At 30.4% G+C, this 23,294-nt stretch overlaps 2 protein-coding genes and 1 pseudogene across 2 annotated transcripts; 2 read left to right on the top strand and 1 right to left on the bottom strand.

Moving 5' to 3' along the window:
- Positions 1-1,106: 1,106 nt before the first annotated feature.
- On the top strand, positions 1,107-10,947 carry LOC115884650. The gene is made up of 6 exons (XM_030903306.1): positions 1,107-1,245; positions 2,759-2,830; positions 3,234-3,354; positions 3,428-3,634; positions 8,051-8,287; positions 10,527-10,947. Exons 2-6 carry the CDS (start codon positions 2,809-2,811, stop codon positions 10,945-10,947), a joined length of 1,008 nt encoding a protein of 335 aa, XP_030759166.1. The 5' UTR covers positions 1,107-1,245; positions 2,759-2,808.
- Positions 10,948-11,098: 151 nt separating this feature from the next.
- On the bottom strand, positions 11,099-11,898 carry LOC115884642 (annotated as a pseudogene).
- Positions 11,899-14,121: 2,223 nt separating this feature from the next.
- Positions 14,122-22,993, top strand: LOC115884637. The gene is made up of 3 exons (XM_030903293.1): positions 14,122-14,234; positions 14,745-15,056; positions 22,663-22,993. The coding sequence occupies exons 2-3, from the start codon at positions 14,796-14,798 to the stop codon at positions 22,810-22,812; spliced, it is 411 nt and encodes a 136-aa protein (XP_030759153.1). The 5' UTR covers positions 14,122-14,234; positions 14,745-14,795; the 3' UTR covers positions 22,813-22,993.
- The last annotated feature ends 301 nt before the right edge of the window (positions 22,994-23,294 follow it).

The raw sequence follows: 23,294 nt of genomic DNA, 5'->3' as shown, positions 1-23,294 counted from the left end.
GTTTTAAAAAAAGTAAAGTGTTCTCGAATAGTTGAATTTAAATATTTTAAATAGTTTTTTTTTCTTTATTCTTTGTATTTTTTTGCTTCCGACGACGGAAAGAGATAACTTTCCGAAACGTTAAGCATTTTTTTGTCTTTGTTAGGCAAATTTGTATTACTGTAAACATAACTTCTGACAAGCAGCGTCCGTTTAGGTTTAACGCGGAAGTGTTTACAAAAAATAATTATTTTATTTTGTAGATTTTCTTGCAGTGCAGTAGCGAAATACCCATAAGGGATTTTTTTGTAAAATGATAACCCTGTACATAAAAGGAAGAATAAAAGGTAGGTACCATCTACTTAACAAGGAATTTGAGAGGAATATAATGTTGAGAAGGTCGTACTCCATTTCTTGCAGGTTGATGACCCAACCTTACACGGGTAAATAACACTTATAAATAACTAGGAATTAAAAGATCTTTAAAAAAAATTATTCAACAGACTAGCGATACAACTGAGACAATATAATACTTGGAAATATCAAGTAATGAATAATAATGTTGTTAATGAGAACAGCAATTATACTATATTTTGCAGAATATCCAAGAATAACAAACAAGTAGGATATTGAACTGAAATACAGAAAACTCTGCTTCATTTGTACCACATCGTCATTGGTGAAAGTTAGCTGTTTAGCAGTTCTTATGTTCAGTTATATGTGTGCCAAGCTGATATATTATCGAAAATACACACTAATTCTCCATTAGCCATGTTATAAACTAATACCAACAATTATTTCATTAAATTTAAACAAGGTAAGTGAATCATCCTATTAAATTTAAGTGGATAAAGTTAGCCAATGTTTATAACCAAAAATCTACACGTGTCTTGTCTAGAGAAATCGAATCTTTCTTCATAAAATTTTCGCTTATTTTAAAGATTATTTATAATAGTAAAAATATTTATGTTTAAACAAATATATAAAAATCTTAGTGGCTGATATATGGAGGATATTATGAAATGGAAATTCTTCTAACGTTAATTTTAGATTTAATTGGTAGAATAACATTAGATTTTTACAATTACTGATAAATAATATCGGATACGGTTATGCAAGGTCGTTTCTGTATATAGAGATTTAATAAGTTTTATCCTGTTTTATGTTAGCTTGGTTATTAGCAAACGCTATTAATCTTTAGATGAGCGAAGGTTAATCCTAGGTTTTCTGTTATGTAGTTTTCTACTCTATGCTTCTAAACTAAAGGTAGGTTGGAAATTGTTCGAATTTTATTTTTTTTTTCTGTTTAAATCGAAAACAAATGGTTTTTCAAAGATTCATATCAATAAGCAAGAAGAGATAGCAACAAATAAAACAGTTAGTTTGCTTTAAATAGGTATCTACCTACTATCTAAATTTCAGGATTTTTGATGTAATTTTTTGAAGTTAGGCCTCTTTACGCGCGCTGGGAGTAAAAATTCAAGGCCGTGACACACGAGCTAGCGAGACGGCCGTGGCACACAGGCTAGTGGTAACGACTTTGAAAGATGTAGTGACGCGACGTTGAGCCGTTCACGTGTTTATCAAAAATATTGATATTTTAATACAAATTGTGTGATATAGTGAATCAAATTACTTTACGCGCACAGAACTATTTGTTACACGTAAAAAACTAGTTGTTACGCCCAAAAAAAATCTATTTTTTACATGTAAAAAACTATTTGTTACACGTAAAAAAATATTCTTTAAGCACTTCTGTGCACACACAATGTTCTTAAATTTATTTATCTTTATACATATTACATTTTTGGATTATCTGAAATTTCTAACATTTTGTCATAATTTGTCAATTTTTATTTTTAATTATTTTTTTAACTTTATTATATAAGGTGTTTTCTGAATATTTAGAGTAGTACGTATATCTAAAAAATTTGCATATGTTTTTAAGACAAAAAGTTTATATGAATATGGGGTCTAAAGAACTTTCTTTCTGATCTATAGGGTGTAAAAAAATTAAAAATAATCGAATTTCTTTGTGAAATAAATGGTAGGCCACTTTTTTTGAAAAAAACCTTTTTTGTTTTTTGATTTTCAATACTTATTTAACAAAATTGATCTCTTGAATTTTTCTTGTACAACAAACGGTTTTCGACACCTTGTACACCCTGTATAGGGTTTTTATTAATAAAAAAACACCAATTCGTATAAAAAAAACGGCGCCAATTAAGTTGGCTTGGAAATAACGATCGATTATTTATTTCCAAGCTAACTCTGACGCGGTTTTTGTATTGTATGGTATATCATAAGAGATAACTGTCAACGGAAGTATCGTTGACATAATAGATAATATTCACAAAATGACAGAAAAAAAATCTTCGTTTTACAGAATAATGTAACGACTCTTACAGAGCGCAATAACAAAAATTTAATTGTTTAAACTTTTAAAAATGCAGAATTAAGCAAAAGCTGTTTGTTGCAAACAACAAAACAATTCATATATTTAGGAAGTTTTCTAAAACCGTAGAAACAATGATATAATATATTTGTCAAAAAACATTTGTCAAATTTGCGCGATTTTTGAATTAACACTTATTAAACTAAATATCAAAATACCTACGTTCCTTATCAGTATCTCTCTAATCTTCACGTCTATTAGATGTGTGTATTTCAGTTGTATTAATAACAAATTTTAAGTATAAGCAATACTTTATGCAATAAACAGACTTAACCAAAAGTTTATAATAAAATAACAATGTAAAAATTTTATTTCTGGTTATAGGTGACTGAAATTGTTATTATGGAAGTATAAATAAATTAAGAGTAATAAATATGGACGAAGTTGAAGAAAAAGGTAAGTAAAAATGTTTTAATATTGTTAGATTTTAGATTTATAGTAAAAGTATAATTTAAATAATTATTCTTACCACACAAAATCATAAATATATAGTTTTTAAATTAATATGTATAATATAACAATGAAAAATACCGTATGATTGAAAAAAAGGCTTCAGTTGGCTTGGATATGAACATCGATGTCATTCCCCATACAATTTAACATAAATATAAAATGGCAGGGATCTTTAATTCATAGCCATCGTTGACGCAGTTTTTTTCAGCCATCATATTGAGCAAAGACTATTTAAAGAAACTTTAAAACCAATAAAATTGTTTTGTGTAAAAATTCATATTCTTGACAAAATGGTGAAGGAAATATATAAAAATTTAATTTTTAAAAATTATCATTTTACTTTTAGCTAAACTCTACGTTGAAAATCTACTAACAGAAGGAGCAGAAACATCTTGCGACGATTGTACAAAATCTTGTAAAGAGCACGAAGACTTACCTTCATATTATGATGAGGAATTATTTAAAAAGTAAAAAAAATACATCTAGCAACCCTTTCTGTATTTTTTTCAAAGTTTTTTATATATTTTTTTTTTGTTTTAGAGGACAATCCTTCTATCACAAGCACATATTTTCGTTTATGGGTGCCAAATTTATGGGACTACTTACAGTACTGGCCATACCAACCATTGTAAAAATTTTAATACATACAAGGATGTCGGGAAGTGATTTGACTGCATACAAGAGATACATTGCCACAATATTTCACATGACCGTGTGGTATGAGGCTGATTTTAAACCAGGATCAAAGTAATATATCTTCTTTTTTTCCACAGCAACCGTTAAAATTGCCTTATATCTATCAAAAATAGTAGATAAAATACACACACCGGAAAAGTCTAGGGATATTACAATTTTATCCAGCTATCGTCAGTAATTTTATTATTTGCATTTCTGAAATAATAAAATTAAAATAAACAAATAGTTTACAGGGCGTATTGGAAATAAAAATGCGAAATTTACCGAATTTTTCAAATTTACCTTGGTTTTAATTGAACTCAAAAAAAATACACACATTTTTTTTTATTCTAAACTGTGAAGTAAAAAAAAATAAAACCATTTTTACTTTAGGGTATGGCCTCCTCTACTGTTCATTACAGCCCTACATCGTCTCTCCATGCTCCTGATCAGGTTGTCGATCTCTTCTTGAGGTACAGCCTGCCACGCTGCATTCACGGCCCGAACCAGATCCCTACGAGTTTCACGAGGCATACCCATTCTCAAAATTCTTCTTTGGACCGCGTTCCATACGTGCTCGATGGGGTTGAGGTCAGGAGATTGTGCCGGCCAGGGTAAGATGTTTAATTGATGAGCATTGATAAACTCACTTACCACTCTGGCTGTATGAGGCCGTGCATTGTCATGCATGAGAATGAAGTTTCTCCCAAAATCATTGCCATATGGTAACACGATAGGCTAAAGAATTAAATCACGATATGTCCTATTAGAAACCTTTATGGCCTAACTGGACTCCTCCCCAGACCATACTGTTCCACTTTGATAAGGGTGCACTTCCTGAACATGATCCAACCGAATAAGATTTCCCGGTTCTCTCCATAGCCTAAGCTTTCTCGAATCCCGAGGAATTCCAAAGCGTGACTCATCCGTGAAGAGAACATTGGCCCATTGTTCATTCGACCACTGAACATAATCTTGAGCCCACAAATATCGTACCTCTCGATTTCCTCTCGTTAAGGGTTGAGCTCTCCAAGTGCGTCTGCTTCTTAAGTTGACCTCTCTTAATCTATTGCGAACAGTGTCAGGACTCACGGTTACATTATGTGTTTCCTGGAGAATTAAACTAAGCTCTGGTGCTGTTAGAGTCGGTCGGCGTCGAGCATTTAATTGTAAAAAATGATCTTGCTGAGGGGTAGTAATGCGATGTCGCTCTGTGTGCCTTTCAGCAACATCACCACTTTCACCGTAGCGTGCACTTAATCGCGATATTACACTTTGCGTTGTATTTAATGCTCTAGCTACGTCGATTTGGCGCATTCCAGCTTCGAGCATACCCATGGCCCTTAGCATTTCGTCTCTGTTAAGATGCCTACGCTCCATAACGTCGTTTAATACTAAACAGAGTTATTTGAATGAATTCTGGCCAGTTATCAAAAAAACATAGCCAGTACAGGTTAAATGCGAACAATTGATGCTAGGTGCTTTTTATACATTTGACAAAAAATGCACAAACACTTCTGCAAATATCCCAAATTTAGAAATGACTAGTGTGACTACTTCGTTTCAATCGAAGTAGAAAGAATCGGCCTACAAATATGTGGTTGTTTATTCAAAACATTTATTTTTAACTTTAATAAAATGATATCCCTAGATTTTTCCGGTGTGTGTAGTTCTTTAACAACAAGGGTAGATTAAATGATACTTTAACAGCGACGATAGGTTAAAAACTTTATTTCTTCTCGCGCGTTTTTTAATTGCTTCCCTTTTTGAAAATTTTTGTATTCTTTTTCATAAGTTATTCGGGATTTAAATGGGAGTAGTTTGGATATGGCGTTTGTCGCTTCAGCCTGAATATCTGTTGGTAATTTACTTATTTCGTTTTGAGCCATTTCTGACTCCAATTCAATCAGCAATCGACACGATAGAGAATTAAAAAATATTGACTCAAAACTGACAACTAAAAAGACAGCTTTATTTATTTGTCATATTACATAGAAACCAACGCCAACCCAGCACAATATTTCTTCTACTCTGAAGGAGCATAATGCTATCCATGTATTCATGCATGGTGGACGGAAAAGCCACCATAAAAGCTCTCTAGGGTGGGGATCCTTGACAGCATAAAATAATAAATACAAGAAGAAGTGTCAAGTCAATGTTAAATTATGGAAACAGCGTGGCTGCCTGGGTAACTAATTTTCAGATATGGCGGCTGGGACATTTGACATGACATAGACATGACAATTTCAATTTTATGAAATTTATTTCCGTTTCCGGTTTTTAATGGCGGGCTGTTCAGGAGGTTTAAATGAGGGTTAATATACTTTTTACTCTTTCTAGTAGTAAATAATACAACAAAATTACTCAAAAATATTTATTTGGAATTTAGAACAATGTAAATATGCAAATCAACACAATTAAAGAGCTATAAACCAATAAACTACTGTATCAATATTAAATATTTAAATAATATCAGAGATGCTGTGTTAAAGCGAATTAGTAAAGTAACAGTGCATTGACTTACAGAAACTTGAAGATAAATAAATGTTTTCACAGCTTCACGGATAAATAACTGGAAGCAGGAAAAAGGCAACCGGAACCCACACAAAACCTGGAATCAAAAAAAATATGTAAAAAATATAAATATAGGTACCTACATAAGACTTTTGTGAATTAAATCAAACAGGACTTGAATGAAAATAAAATGAATAAAAAATATGATACATATACATCTAATACCTCATTTGTATTTTAAAAATAATCTACATACATAGATTTATAGCATTATTGCTATGAAAATACATAATAGGTACCTATGTGATATGTAATTACGCATTTCTGTTCATCTTGTAGAAATTTAACGTAGGCTAATAATAGTTCAATAATCATAATTTACCTTGTATAACTTGCTTTCAATTGCTCAAAATCACCGATCAGTCTTTAAAGTAGAGATACGGAAAAATCCTTGAAAGAATATCCCAAGATCCTTGGGTTTAAAGCTAAAAAAATATAAAAACAGTTAATATATTACCTATTTTTACCTATAATATGGCCCATACCTGCTACACGCCGAAACGTCGATTTCATCATTTTCTTCATGTAATTAATATCATATATACTTTATTAAAGTGTTAACAAGGAACTTTATATCAAAAAACATCTTTGTACTTATAAATTTCAGCCGAAATATCAGAAACAAACTTCCAATCAAATCTAAACGGCAAAAATTAAAATGGCGCCCGACCTTGCCAGAGGCCTCGGACTGACGCTGACACACAGACAAAAGACAAAAGAACAGGACGCCGACGTGCATAAAAATGTTCCGTAGCAGAAATTGACAGAAATCATATAGAAATATTCAGATTTTTGTCTAGGACAGTCTAGAAGGCCATGCTTTCTGCCTGGGTAGAACGGCGCCACAACTGTTTCCAATTTTCCGGTTTACTGTCACCCCCCTGCTTGACAGTTCTGTTTGACGATTCATTTGACACATTTGAATTTGATTTGAAATTTTGTGGATTTGTCAGTCTTTACGGAGCTTATTTTATGTTATTTATTATTTATTCTACTACTGATAGTTGTATAAAGGTAGTAAATCTAGATGGAAATTGTGGCAGAACTTAAATTAACAGTGACACTATCGCGATTTATCGAAAAAGACTCTAAAATAGTTGGTTGTGTAGCGTGCGGTAGATCTCGGCAAAAATTGGTGAAATAATGGAACAACTTTTCGCTAGTAAGTGACTATATAATATACATACGTGTAGTAAACCGATCATTTATGAAATTCACTTAAATTAACTAAATTATATATTTTTCTTGCATTTTAGCTTTTATTTATTACTTGTCAAAGATTAGATGTCAAAGAATTTAGATACGTTAATTTGACTTCCCTGCTTCAGTAGCGTATCGGATGTTTGTGTTAATAAATACTTATTATAACTTATCTATTTTTATAAGAATTATATATTTTTATAACAATTTTAATAACTACCAACATTTATTCACAACGTAAAATAAAACAACAAATTATTGAGTCTACCCCACGTCTACCCTACATCATAGTTTTACATTTTTTAAATAAAATTAGAATGACACTGATAAACCGGAATTTAAGTCGGCCATATTTGAGGCCCATCGCGGTGTACCTAAGATTTTTGCTATGCTCCTTCCTTAGTCTTCTTATTCAAAGCTTCTACTCGTAATAAATTCCTTGAAATAATAATTTCTGAATATTTTTTAAAACATAACTCGCTTGGAAAAAATGTATTGTTTTATACACGACGATAAAATTGCATTATCGTCTCCCGAACTATTAAGTTTTAATTCAGACCTTCAAAAACCCCACTTAGGACTTTGCTGTAAAATCAATAGGGCAGCCAATATTTGGACAGTTCAAAATTTACATGGAATTTCTTGTTTCCAACGACGTTGCACCACCCGGTATAGCATATTCAAGTTTAATTATTATATTAATATCTATTCCAGATTATGGAAATCTATAGCCCAAGTCAAGGGCTTACATAACTCGGCTAGTAACAACAGTTGTAAGGCTGGAATCAACAGAATATCGCAAAAAGACATGGCTCTAACTCAGTTTGGTTTCATGGGCTATCAACTAACGAGAGAAAAACATTTTGGAATACACAACTCAACAGAGGAAGAGTGGAGGGCTTATATTCATTTGTGGAGGGTCATAGGACATTTGTTAGGCATAGAAGATAGGTAAGGAATTAGGTACATATGGAGGGTCTTGCCATATTGAGTGGGGCATCTGTAGCTCCTATAATAAAAAAAAGTTTGGTATTTTGTTTAAGTAGGCAAACCAAAATATGTACTGGGGTGTATTTGAGAAAATATTTTGAGTTTTTTTAATGGGACACCCAGTATATTATTGCATTTTTGGCTTCCTTTCTGATCACTTTACATAGTCCTAAGATATTATTAAATTTGTTTAGATAGTTTCAGAGATATTAATAAATAAATAAAAGATACCTATATATTTTTCAGTCTTTTTTAAAAAAATATATTAAAAATACAAGAAATGTCCTGGAATCAAAACTATACTAGGTATTTACTATAGATGGTATGTACTTACTTTGCTATAAATATGATAATCGTAAATCATACAGTATGTTCAAAATCCCAGGCCAAACTTTCTAAAATATAAAATAATTTTTCTTGGTTTTTTTTTAATTGAACAGCTTGTATATTATCTTTTCAATAGATGGATAATTAAAAAATGGGAATTTTTTGTATTTAGAGTATTTCAAAATTTTTAACGGTTTCGCAGATGGTCCCGGTTTATATTTCATATAGCATTTTCCACAGTAAATTTTTATCAAAGCCACCCAATGATTTTTGTCTCGTATTTTACCGTTGAAAGAGCCATATGAAATAATACTGCCTGCATCTGTAAAACCATTAAAATTTTGAAATACTTAATACAAAAAATGTTAATTTTTTAACTCTCAATCTAATAAAAATATAATACACAGGGTGTTCCATTTAAAAACAAAAAAAAATCTATACTAATAAATAAAATCCTTAAGTGACTGACATACTGATTAATCACGATCCTGCTCAAACCACTCAACGTAAGAAGCTCGATTTTGGCATACAGGTTGATTCTAGGGTGTAGAGTTTCGATAAGAAGGGATTTTTTGGAATTCCAGTCCCAAGAGGGTGAAACCACCCCTCAAATATTACAATATTTTTTATTTAAAGAACGGTCAAGATTCCGAAAAAACGCTTAAACACGTATATTTTATTTTGTTTTTTACATATTTTAAGATTTTTTAAAAATGTATATAAGGTGTTTCGAAAAATCAGGTCATTGATTAATCACGATCCTGCTTAAAGCGCTTGACGTACAACGCTGATTTTTGGAAAACAGATTGACTTTAGGGTGTAGAGGCTCGATAAGAAGGGATTTTTCGAAACTCGAATTCTAAGGGGGTGAAACTATCCCTCAAACGTATTGACTGTGGGGTGTAGAGGTTCGATAAGGAGGGGTTTCTCGAATCTCAAATTCCAAGAGGGTGAAAACGCCCCTCAAATATTACAATATTTGTTATTTAAAAAACGGTTAGTCTTTCGGGAAAACGCTTGGACAAGCATAATTTATTTGGTTTTTTTACATATTTTGAATTTGTTTAAAAAATCATACAGAGGGTGTTCCAAAAAGTTGGGTAATTTCTTAACCACGATTCTGCTTAAACTGCTTGACGTAAAAAGCTTATTTTTGGCAAACGGATTTTTCGAAAGTCAAATTCCAACGAGATGAAACTACCGCTGAAATATTACCAAGTTATATAATAATATCGCCATATTGTTTTTTCTCGTGCTGACATAAATGTGAGAAAATTTTATCCAGTTTGTATGTTAATGGAAATTCTTGCTTTGCTTTATCATCACCATTACAAATGATTAATTCGACGCGAACGAAGTCGCTGGTACACGCAAGTATTTTATATTTTAGAAAGTTTTACGTAGAGTTTTGAACATCCTGTATGCGATTTACGTTTACCATATTGATAGCAAAGTTAAGAACAGATCCTCTTAAAGTAAATACCTAATATATTTTTGATTTCAGAACAGTTCTTGTATTTTTAATATTTTTTCAAGAAGGACTGAAAAATATATATTTCTGATTTATTTATTAATATCCCTGAAACTATCGAAATATATTTACTACTACTATCATATCATAGGATTATGTAAAGTGATCTGAAAGGAAGCTAAAGATTCAAAAACATACAGGGTGTTCTATTTAAAAAAAACATCCCAATCCACTCACACTTTTTGAGCCACCCTGATATAGAAGTTAAAATATTGACATGAAACAGGCTCTACTACATACTTTCTATTTTTTTTATTTTTCTATTTATTAAGATGATGCATGATGCTCTCTTGCAGGACCCTGTATAATCTAAGTAGTTATATAAAAAATGTTTGATTTCAGATTTAATTTGTGTACGGGGACGGTTCAAGAAGTACAGGCAAAATGCGAGAAATTAATCGAAAAAGTATTCCTACCGTGTGTCAAAAGAAAGGACGCAGAATTTACAGAAATGTCACGCTATCTGGTCAATGGTTTATGGGTGTTTAGTCCCATACTGAACTTCAACGTTGCTTATTGTTCTTTAGTTATGATGCTACAGGACAGGTTTGACCCGAAAAATTTCGAGGAATATCACAAACTAACGCGATGGGAGACATTCCTGTTTTACTTAACAGGTTTTGTGTTTTTCAGTTTAAAATGGACAATATCTAGGTGGTACCACAATCACACTCTCGGTACAGAGATTTGTGGCTTATTAAGGAACTTTCCGTTTTGGCCTATTACAAATTCGGATTCAAAAATTCTCATGTTTACATTTTGAAAAAAGTCAGTTGGCGCTGTTTGTTTTTAAAACTTTCAATTTTTTATTTGCAATATATTTATTTGGTAATATATATCTTAAATAAAAATATAAAAGAAAGTATCTTTAAAATCTATCAATAACAATATATAATAAGGTACATAAAAGTTTATCCTAATCCTGATGTGGCGAGTAAAATTTAGTACTGAAAATCGGTGCAACTGTGTTGGTTCCAAACCTGTCGTTTTTCCTTCGATCATACAAACTGTTTTCAATCACTTTATCATAGAATCTAGATAATTTCACTGCATTTGACGTTCCAGCAGCTAAATACCTTGCTTGCCGACAGTCTAACAATATTTCTTCCGAATTATATCTGTTTCTGGAACTCTTATTAACAGAATTCGAACGTTTATCATCTACCTGATCTAATTTTGTCCCCACCAAGAGTATGGGCATTAAACTATTAGCACCCAGTAGATTTTCTACATCTAGATCTTCACTGTCCGATGAGACTCCACTTAGGTTCGCATCTCCATTGGCTGCTTCGCGATTCAGTAGTTCTGTAAGCCATTTCTGCAAGTTCTCTTCTGATTTTCGGTTAGTTAAATCATGAACGAGAATAGCTTGCACCGTGACACGGGTTGTAGAATACCTGTCGGGTGTTTCTGTGATTGTTACTGCCGCCCACGTCCCAAAATTCGACGAAAAACGTTTTTTGTTCCTTCGTACCTTCCTTGAATTCGTGTAATTTGACTTCAACCGAACACCCGATAGTCCAACTGGGGGATTTGATGGGTTCGTTGTGAGATGCCAGGTGTACAAACGATGTTTTGCCTACTCCAGAGTCGCCCAGAACCATAATACGAACCCTGTCGATCGAAGACATGATATTTCAAAACGAAAAAATGTATTAAAATTAAAAACAAGAAAATTTGATAAATAATGACAACCACAAAACACATACACAAGATGACAACTAAAAGGTAGGTTAGTTATTCTTCTTCTTCTTTTAATTAAGATGGCCTTGTGTCAGATTTTTCTTCTTTTTCATTTTCACTCATTTCAAGATTTGACAATGGTAACGTATTTATCCGCGCGCGTAGACAAAACAAAAATCATCGAAGAACGAAAGAACAATAAAAGGTATAATACCGTTTAATTGAATATACCCGTTATAATACAGCCAAATTTTAACTACGCATTTCCTTTCCAATGTTCAGCTTCAGGTAATACTAAAACAATAACCAAGTACTACTTCCTAAGCGATGTCTTTGAGGAAAAAGCGCTGATTTGTCCAATTGGCTGGACCCATTTGACTGTATTATAGGATGAAATTATAAGCAGTCTTCACTAAAGAAAATTCACACTCTTTAATCTTAAGTGATTTTCTCAAAATAACATTCTAGATATTCCAAAGTAAAGTAATGCATTTGAATAGTACAGATAATAAACTAGTCTCTGTTGTTCTAGATCCAGTTTCTCCTGCGTAACTTTGAAAATAAAATACCAAACTATGTAAAATAATGGGTACTTTTCAGGAGATTAAACAAGTCTTAAGGAACAGAATAAGCTCAAATAGTGCAAGGAAAAACCACTTTTTCTACCATTTCTTATAACCAAAGGAAAAGATGCAAATTTTTTAGGTTTCCCTAAAGATGGAAAGGAAAGGAATTAGTGCAAAAAGGTAACAAGGTATGAGGTGATATATATTGTGTTAAAAAAATCATTTTGTAGAGTGAAATCGAGCCTGGTCCCAGTTTCTGAAAGTACATGGACCAAAATTCAACTTTGTGTTACATTGTGAAGCACAAATAAGTCCTTTTATATACATGAGATTAATAAATGAAGTTGAAGTATAATGTAACCATTATAGGTACTTAATACAATATCAGTCTATCGTAACTGTAAGCAAAGATCTTTAAAAAATCATATGTTATAAGTAAGATTGTAAAATAAAAAAAAACAGTAAGATTGTATAAATTGTTGTCTGTAATATTAGATATTTTTCAAAATATATATGGTATGAAATTATGAATATAAAACTCTTTTAAATGCCATTTTGTTGTCTACTTCCACATATTCGGCTATTTATATAGGGAGCACTTTAGGCCCTATATGTTTATATTATGAGCTTTTTTTCTTAAAAATACATGAGCAATCATACCCTGTGTTTTTTTTTAAACCGTATATAGAAAACGTCTTGTTTATACATAGTGCTCGAAGCTTTCATCGAACAAATTTTGTATCGAAGAGGCAACAAATTCTTGTTTACTCTTGTGTTGTTTTGGGGGTTAGAAATTGTTAAAAATCTACATAAACATAATTAGTAGGGTACAGAACCTTGTTAAACGTGGTTTTTTATTGATTTCAAGGCAAAATTAGTGAAATAACAGTAAATATCTTTTAGAAGTTATATATTCTTGTTTTGGGGCTTGGAAATTGATAAAAACTACAAATACATTATTTTTACAGCACAGAATCATGTTGAATGAGGTTTTTTATTGATTTCACAGCCAAAATTGGTGAAATAAAAGCAAAAAATCTTGGCCATTACATTGACTAAGAAAATGTCTCATAGAAGTTATAAATAGAGGTATTACTGCCTTGTTTTATAATTTATAGATGTAATAAGGCCCTATTTAACTAAATATTACATTATTTCGGAAAATATCGACCAACAAAGTTATATTAATTGAAGATTCTGAAGGCTACCGAACCGCCACCATATTTTTGAATTTTATTTCAATTTAAATGGGTTTAATAGGTCTGAAACTGCTTAATTAACTATATTTAATCATAATCTATAATTCCTTTACTATTTTAAAGCTTCAAAATCGTTTTTAAGGCAAAAATCTATTTTTTATGATATTAACAATTAGGGACATTGAGGTAATTAAAATGCGATATCTAAGTGAATTTTGCTTTGTTCGTTTATTGTTTGGTGTCATTTTATTCGGAAAACACGTAGCTACATTTCCCTGGTAGTAGTTCTGTCTCCAATGTAGCGTTATATTGCTAAATTTTCATTTAAACTTGAAAATTAGGTCATAAAATTACATAATTTTTTATCGGTAAAACAGAAGAAAAGCGCCAGTTGGCGCTCCTCCTAGCGTCAAAAATCAGAAACCGAGCGCCAAAACTCAATTTTATTGGTCGTTTCGGTCGAATTTCGCCATTTCTAGACGGACCGTTGACGATGTAAGGTCTTTGTCGGTTTTTCTCCAGAATTTTTAAAGAAAAGTGCCTTTTTCTTGAATATTGTGCTCGAAAATCATGTGTAGTGCATAGCTGGAGTCGTAGAGAGGGTAAGATCGACCATTTTCCTACGAATTTCCCGATTTTTTTCGAAAAATTCCACCATCTAAAGATGGCCGGTAGAAGCGCAAGATCAACAAAAAAAAGTCCAAGCCACCTTTTTTTTTGTTAAACTTTCCGTTCTTTCTGGTTACTTTTTTATACTTTCTGTTGCTATAAATAATCCTTTTTTACGGTTGTACTGTATTAAAATAAATCATTTTCAGACTTAAATAGTTTGAAGAATATAGTATTTTAGAAATAAAAACCTTATATAAGTGAATAAATTACAGTGAATCAATTTTTATGAAGAATATTTCTAATAGTAGTGCACTTGATATGTTTTTTTAAGATATTATTTAATAGAAGAATACTTTTATGTAATAAATATTTTATAGAATAATCTAAATAGAGTTTAGAAACCTGTAAAATACAGAAAAATTACATCTGCCTGTATTTATACTAAATAACATTTAGAAAACTTATTAATATAAGGTAATAATTAGTACTTAATATTATAGGTATAATTCCATCACACAGAAATTATCCAGAGTTACGGATATTCCAGGACCATGCTGCCAGTGAAGAAGGAGATGACGAATATCAACACAGCAACAGATCTTCAAGTCGCAAAGAAACCAGGCTGCCTTTGGATGGAATGGATATGGAATGGACCAAGGATCGGTATGGGTCTGGACACGTCATATAGCTCAGGTCGTACCTGGGCTCGGGCGCTGTATCCAGACGTGCTGCACTCCGGGAGTGAATGTGCGCCTTTACACATTTTGCTCGGTACTATCGCGGGTATAGGGCCCAGCTGGACTCGAGAGATGGTAAGTACGACCATTTTCCTATGAATTTCCTGATATTTTTCGACAAATTGGACCCTCTTAACGCGGCTGGCTTGAAAGCAAATTCTATTGGCTGAATGTAACGTCATTTCTTTTCCGATTGGTCGAAATTTTATTGGGCAGTGTACAAATGTTTTGCATTTTTTATAATTTCTGCTTGCTATAATAAAAAGATGTAATTTGTTGTGGATTGACAGTTTTCTAAATTTAATGTTTTTAGATGGTTGTACAGGATATCTATGTATTAAAATAAATAATTTTTAGACTTAGATACCTTGATGTATATAGTATTTTATAAATAAAAGCCTTATATAAGTGAATATATAATAATCACTCAATTTTCTGAAGAATATTTCTAATACCTAGTAGTGCATTTGATATGTTTTTTTCTTAAAGATATTATATATTATATATTAGGGGAATACTTATTATGTATTACATCTTTTATAAGATAATCTAAATAAAGTTTAGAAAGCTGTAAAACACAGAATTACATCTGCCTGTAGGTGCTTTAATTAGTGAAATATTTAATGAAGAATGACTATAGTGAAATTTATATTGATAATCAGCTGATTTTTTTCTTGAAATTGATCTATACCCTAAAAATTAAATGGTTCCTTGTTTTTTAAATGTGTGAAATATTTCTCTATAATCTATGTTATTAATTGTGTGCATTTATTTTTTTTTCTAAATATATTTGCATTCATTTTATAAAAGCACTTGTTAGATTGTATTGATGTATTATGATTAGATGTTTTTTTTTTCATTTCAACATTCGATTTAAACAAAATAACATTTAGAAAATTAATATAGGTAGTTTATTGTTATTGATAGTTTTTTTCTGAAGCTAGTAAATTTTGCTTGCTAATTCATTGATTTTATTTATTTATTAGAGTCTATATATGTGCTTGGGATTGATAAATTAATATCTTTTTGTTGCTTCTGGCAATATTTTCAAATAGTTTACTGATATTTTATTAACTTTTCACCCACTACTAATCTCTACAGAAAATGTATATCTTTTTATTTTATTTTTTTAATATTTGCAAAGAAGTTTTTAAGGGATATTATCAGCTGTTTTTTTTTTAATAATGGTACTTTATATTGTAATATTTTATTTATATTCTGTTACACTCTGTCTCTATGACTTTTATCTGTTTTATTTATCTATATTTATTTTTTAAATACTGTTTTATTAAATAGCTATTGAAATTTCTTGGTAACAATTTTTTTAGTACGTATATATAGGGTGAACCAAAATTACAATATTATTCACTCACTCTTTCAAAAACAGGCACACTAAGATTTTCAAATATTTAATGATATTTTACTATTTCTTCATTCATTACTAATTTCTACAGAAATATATTTTATATATTTTTGTTTTCTTTTTTTGGCATTTGGTATAGAAATTTTTAAGAAAAACTATTAGCTGTTTTCAATGATATAATTTCATTAGATTTTCCTAAAATAATGCTACTTTCCAGGCTACTTTATTGTAATTTTATTATACTATTTCTTAATGACATCTACATAATATATTTTTTTAAATAATTTTTTATTAAGTAGTTATTTAAATTTCTTGGTAACAATTTTTATTAGCATTCATAGGATCATATAGGTATATAGGGTGAATCAAAATCACAATAGATATTATTCACTCCCTTTTTCAAAAACAGATCACACGAAGATTTTTAATATTTTTTTTTTTTAATTTTTCGTATTTATTTTATTAATTTTTCGTTAAGAGATTAAACTAATCTCTACAGAAATATGTGTATATTGTTTTTTTTTATAATATTTGTATATACATTTTTAAGAATAAATATTAGATTTCAATGATATAATTTCATTGGATTTTTTTAAAATAGTGCTACTTTATTGTTATTTTAAATTTTTTATACTTCGTTCTTTTTGGCTTACTTATTATATTTATTTTTGAAATTGTTTTTAGTTAAATAATTTTTTTAATTTCTTGGTTAAAATTTTTTTAGGTGTATAGGGCCTCAACCAAAATTACAATATTATTCACCCACTTTTTCAAAAACAGCTCACAGTATGAAAAGTTAATTTTTTATACCTAGTCAAATCACATTTTTCTAAATCGAGAATAATTATTTCGTTGTATAGAGTATACAGGGGGTTTACGCAGCTACTTAACTTATAATATTTTACTATATTTTTTTTTCTACAACCAATTTGCAAATAAATAATTTTCTAATGTATACAGGGTGTTTCAAAACAAATGCGAAAAACTTCAGGGGGTGATTCCTTGTTTAAAATAAAGGGTAGTTTGCTTTATAAATGTTGGGTCAAAAGTGAACCATTAGGGAGATATCGCGGTACAAAGATGGCGGAAAAATAATGTTTTTATTTTTTATCTTGAAAACGAAAAGAGATAGACTAATGAAATTTTATGGAAGCATTACTGTTATGAAAGCACACTTTCTGGTAGTTTTTTCACTTTTTTAAAATGAGTGGAAGGGGTTGAAATAAACTACCCCTATCATTCTTGTTAACGAAATTTAGAGAAAAATCTTATCAAACACATGCAAACAAATTAATTTGGATAGTTTAGTTTGTTTAGAAACGTTTTTTATCTTTTGTGTTTTTTGATACAAACTCACCGATTTGAAATTAAAAATAAAATGTAAAGCTTACATGTCAGGACAAAAAACATTTTTAGATTAAGAATCTAGTGATAATAACGATAATAATAATCATCTAGACAATACCGTATTGCAGTAGAGTAATGTCAAATAAAATAATATTAGGAACGTCTAAAAAGTAACTGGCCGACTAGATTTTTTTCCTAAAAATTACAGCAGCCCACTAGATTCTTTAATCAGAAAGAAATGTTTTTCTCTAACGCTAAAAATAAACTCTATAAGAAATGTTTATAGACTTTATCCGCGAAAACAGAGATTTTCATCTATATTTGAAAGTATAATCAAATTAAATAAATGTCACTTTAACAGAATCTTTCACATAAAGTATCTAATAAATGCCAGTACTTTTTAGTGCTCGTATTTTCCTCAAATCGATAGACACAAAAAAAGCAGCGTTGCGGGGTGGTTGCGATGCAATCTGTGGGCTGTGGGGACTGTCGCGAGGGGCCAGTCTCGGAGGCCTGGGACTGTTTCGCCCTAGTTCGTTCGCATATTATTACAGCCCCGATACAACAGGCCGGGGTTCCCAGCACTAATAATCATCTAGACAATACCGTATTGCAGTAGAGTAATGTCAAATAAAATAATATTAGGAACGTCCTAAAAAGTAACAGCGGCCGACTAGATTTTTTCCTAAAAAAATTACAGCAGCCCACTAGATTCTTTATCAGAAAATGTTTTTTCTCTAACGCTAAAATAAAACTCTATAAGAAATGTTTATAGACTTTTATCCACGAAAACAGAGATTTTCATCTCTATATTTGAAAGTATAATCAAATTAAATAAATGTCACTTTAACAGAATCTTTCACATGAAGTATCTAATAAATGCCAGTACTTTTTAGTGCTCGTATTTTCCTCAAATCGATAGACACGAAAAAGCAGCGTTGCGGGGTGGTTGCGATGCAATCTGTGGGCTGTGGGGACTGTCGCGAGGGGCCAGTCTCGGAGGCCTGGGACTGTTTCGCCCTGGATTCGTTCGCATATTATTACAGCCCCGGTAACAGGCCGGGGTTCCCAGCGCTAATAATCATCTAGACAATACCGTATTGCAGTAGAGTAATGTCAAATAAAATAATATTAGGAACGTCCTAAAAAGTAACAGCGGCCGACTAGATTTTTTCCTAAAAAAATTACAGCAGCCCACTAGATTCTTTATCAGAAAATGTTTTTTTTGTCCTGACATGTAATGCTTTACATTTTATTTTTTAATTTCAAATCGGTGAGTTTTATCAAAAAAATACAAGAGATAAAAAAGTTTCTAAACAAACTAAACTATCAAATTAATTTTTTTGCATGTGTTTGATAAGATTTTTCTTTAAATTTCATTAACAAGAATGATAGGGGTAGTTTATTTCAACCCCTTCCACTCATTTTAAAAAAGTGAAAAAAATACCAGAAAGTGTGTTTTCATAACAGTAATGCCTCCATAAAATTTCATTAGTCTATCTCTTTTCGTTTTCAAGATAAAACATAAAAACATTATTTTTCCGCCATCTTTGTACCGCGATATCTCCCTAATGATTGACGTTTGACCCAACGTTTATGAAGCAAACTACCCTTTATTTTGAAAAAGGAATCACCCCTTGAAGTTTTTCGCATTTGTTTTGAAACACCCTGTATATCGGTCAATTTGGAAACTTTTTTCTCGATAAACATTTTTTCTCTGTCACATAGAGTAGTGAAAACTTAATAAGACATACACTCTTTAACGCCCTGTATAACTGAGGTGTTTTATTGAATCGCGAATACTGAGATACCCTGTATATTTATTTTACATTTTTAGTTTTACATAATTTTTTTATTTTAATTTTCAATAACTCCAGTAGTTGATTATTATTCAAGATTATACAGGGTTGTTCACCACATACGACACGGAGTATTGTAGCTAAACGATGAAATTTTTACAAATTGTAAGTTTGGGGTTCGTTGAAGGACTATTAGAGCTACAATTTAAAAATATTTTTACAAGATACAGAGTGTCCCAAATAAATAAAAACATCAAAGTTGTATTTTTTTAAATGGAACACCCTGTATATTATTACATTTTTAGTTTGTACGATTAAAATAAAGGTAAATTTGATTAAGGTTTATTATACTTAAACCTTACCGTTTTTGAAATATTTTCAATTTTGTGAAATTGCAGTAAAATTTTAAAGCTTCATTTCTCCAAAGGGTATCAATGTTTTTAATACTAAATATTTAATGAAGTTTATTTATTGATCAGTTATTGTGTTGCAATAATAAAAATAATACTACCTTATACAAAGATGTCTAAAAATTTATTTTAAGAGTAACAGCCTTCTTGTTTTTAGCAATAACGTTCACGTTTAATTTAAATGGAATGCACTGTATATTTTAACTGAATTTTATTCACAATTAAATTGTCTATCAAATCAAACTTATACCATTTTCTACCTATTCCTTACTGGTCTTTGAGATGAATGAATGCATAATTCTAAATATAGTGCCGGTTATCAGTATATGCGTGGAATATTGGTTTTTTTCACTGTTTTAAAAACAATTGGAACAAAAGTACAGACTAGTTCTTTTTCGTTTTTCTCGGCTCTATAATATTACTAAACAATTTTTGCAAAAGAAAACTATTTAAATCTTATATAAAAGAGTATACCATTAATTAAATATAACACCATTATTTGCCTTATATACTAATGACATACTTAATTGTGTGTTCGTTAATAAATTATTATAAATAAATGTGGATTTTTTGAGTCAGAAATCAATATAATAATAAGTTATCAAATTAATAATCTTTGTTGTTATAAATAAGCATTTATTTCAAAACATGAAATATCATTTTTTAAGGATGGACAGCCAGCACTGAGGGGATGGACATACTTCTTGACGTTTGTTCGTATTTGGAGCAATGGGCCGTAATCCAGCATATTCAGTCTAGTTAATGTTAGTGAGGAAAGTCCGAATCATATTAATTGGTCAGTTCTTTTCATAAATCTATTTAAGAAATATTTTTAGTTTTAATGAAATAAACGAATTATATCGACAATATTAGTATCTGTACAATTTAAAAAATATTTTACAAGATACAGAGTTCCCAAATAAATAAAAAATGTCAAAGTCCATGGGTATATTGATAAATGGAAGTTCTAAATTACAAGAAAATGCATTTGTACTACGGAAACTTAAAGAGTAAAGGTGATTAAGGTTTATTATACTTAAACCTTACCGTTTTTAAATATTTTCAATTTTGTGAAATTACAGTAAAAATTTAAAAGCTTCATTTCTCCAAGGGTATCAAATAAATTTTTAATACTAAATATTTAATGAAGGTGTTTATTTATTGATCAAGTTATTGTGTTGCAATAATAAAATCTAATACTAAATTTATACAAACTGTCTAAAAATTTATTTTAAATAATTATTAGCTTCAACGGCAATAACTTCTTTCATTTAAATAATGCCCTGTAAATTTTAGTATTAGAAACTTAAATTGACTATCAAATTGTATTATACCATTTTTTTACCTATCTCTCACAAGTTTCCGTGAAAATGCATTTTCTTAAACCTCATAAGGTCAATATATAATGGAATCTTGAAATTTTACCTTTATTTTAAAGCAACAAATGTACAAAATGTACAGAATAGTAATATTATCGTTTTAGCAAAACGATAATATTAAACCATTTAACAATACAAAAAGAAAACTATTTAAATCTTTACACTGAAGTATACCATTAATTAAATATAAACCATTATTTCCGCCCATATATTGATTAATGAACTAAAAGTACAATCTAAATTGTGTTCGTTAATAAATTATTATAAATAAATGTGGATTTTTTGAGTCAGAAATCAATATAATAATAAATTATCAAATTAAAGTCTTTGTTGTTATAAATAAGCATTTATTAAAAATGTTTATATCATTTTTAAGGTGTTACTTTTTTATCTATACACTGTCTAATGCCCATACAATAAAATTCAGCTTTTTTTGTATTTATCGGTCTATTAATCAACGCAAACAGTCAGTTAATGTAGTTTGAATACTGGAATAATATTATTAATTGGTCCTCTTTAACAAATATTTAAACAGTTTTTTTTATTTTTAATGAAATAAACGAATTATATCGACAATATTAGTATCTGTACTTTAAAAATTTGGTACCATAATTGTTGTAATTAATCTAAAATGTCAATAGTCCATGGGTATATTGATAAATAAGTTCCTAAATTACAAGAAAATGCATTTTCTTGGAAAGCTTAAAAGAGATAGGAAAAATGGTATAATATAATTTGATAGACAATATTAACTAGATTTAAAGAACATTTAATCTGATTGAAGAGCATCTGATTCTCGTAAAATATACATGGGTGTTCAATTTAAATTAAACAAGTTATTGCCGTTTGAAGCTAATAATTACAATCTAAAATAAATTTTTAGACACTCTGTATAAGGTAGTATTATTTTTTATTGCAACACAATAACTGGTCAGTAAATAAACTTCAGTTAATATTTGAAGTATTAAAAGCTTTGATACCCTTGGAGAAATGAAGCCTTAAAGTTTTTTTACTGCAATTTCACAAAATTAACATTGTTAATATTTCAAAAACAGTAAAAGTGTTTAAGTATAATAAACCTTAATCAAATTTACCTTTATTTTAATCGTAGGTTCTAACCCTGTAATAATATATAGTGTTCCATTTAAAAAAATACAACTTTGATATTTTTGACTTATTTGGGACACTCTGTATCTTGTAAAATTATTTTTAAATTGTACATTTAATAGTCCTTCATCGAACCCAAAACTTACAATTTGTAAAAATCTCATCGTTTAGTTACAATACTCCGTGTCGTATGTGGTGAACAACCCTGTATATTAGTAAAAGCCAGAGGGTTGTTTGGGGTCTTTTTGTATTTTTTTTTCTTTCTTCTTTTTTCAGATCGCAATCGAATGGGGACACACAATTGTAATTACCAAACTACACTTACTTTACCCATGCAGACGGCTCATGGAATGCTATCACGTGAAAATCCATCAACGCTCCCAGCTAGTAAGCGTGCGGTTTAATGTCTCTACTATCAGGCTCTAAAGACATGACCGCTGAGTTCGTGTTAGATTAATCCGTCGTTTTACATAGTCTGGGTTCAATATCACAAGTGTCACTCGTTTTTTTTACTCTAACGCTAAAATAAAACTCTATAAGAAATGTTTATAGACTTTTATCCACGAAAACAGAGATTTTCATCTCTATATTTGAAAGTATAATCAAATTAAATAAATGTCACTTTAACAGAATCTTTCCCATAAAGTATCTAATAAATGCCAGTACTTTTTAGTGCTCGTATTTTCCTCAAATCGATAGACACGAAAAAGCAGCGTTGCGGGGTGGTTGCGATGCAATCTGTGGGCTGTGGGGACTGTCGCGAGGGGCCAGTCTCGGAGGCCTGGGACTGTTTCGCCCTGGATTCGTTCGCATATTATTACAGCCCCGGTAACAGGCCGGGGTTCCCAGGTGCTCGTTGCGTTGTAGTCTGCCAGTGGGTATGTTATTCGACCGCTCCATTACCGGGC

Source organism: Sitophilus oryzae, unplaced genomic scaffold (genome assembly GCF_002938485.1).
Source record: "Sitophilus oryzae breed Bouriz unplaced genomic scaffold, Soryzae_2.0 scaffold_306_pilon_pilon, whole genome shotgun sequence".
Classification (NCBI taxonomy): Eukaryota; Metazoa; Arthropoda; class Insecta; order Coleoptera; family Curculionidae; genus Sitophilus; species Sitophilus oryzae.
The sequence above is the reverse complement of the archived record's forward strand: the minus strand, read 5'-3'. Positions and strand labels throughout refer to the sequence as shown.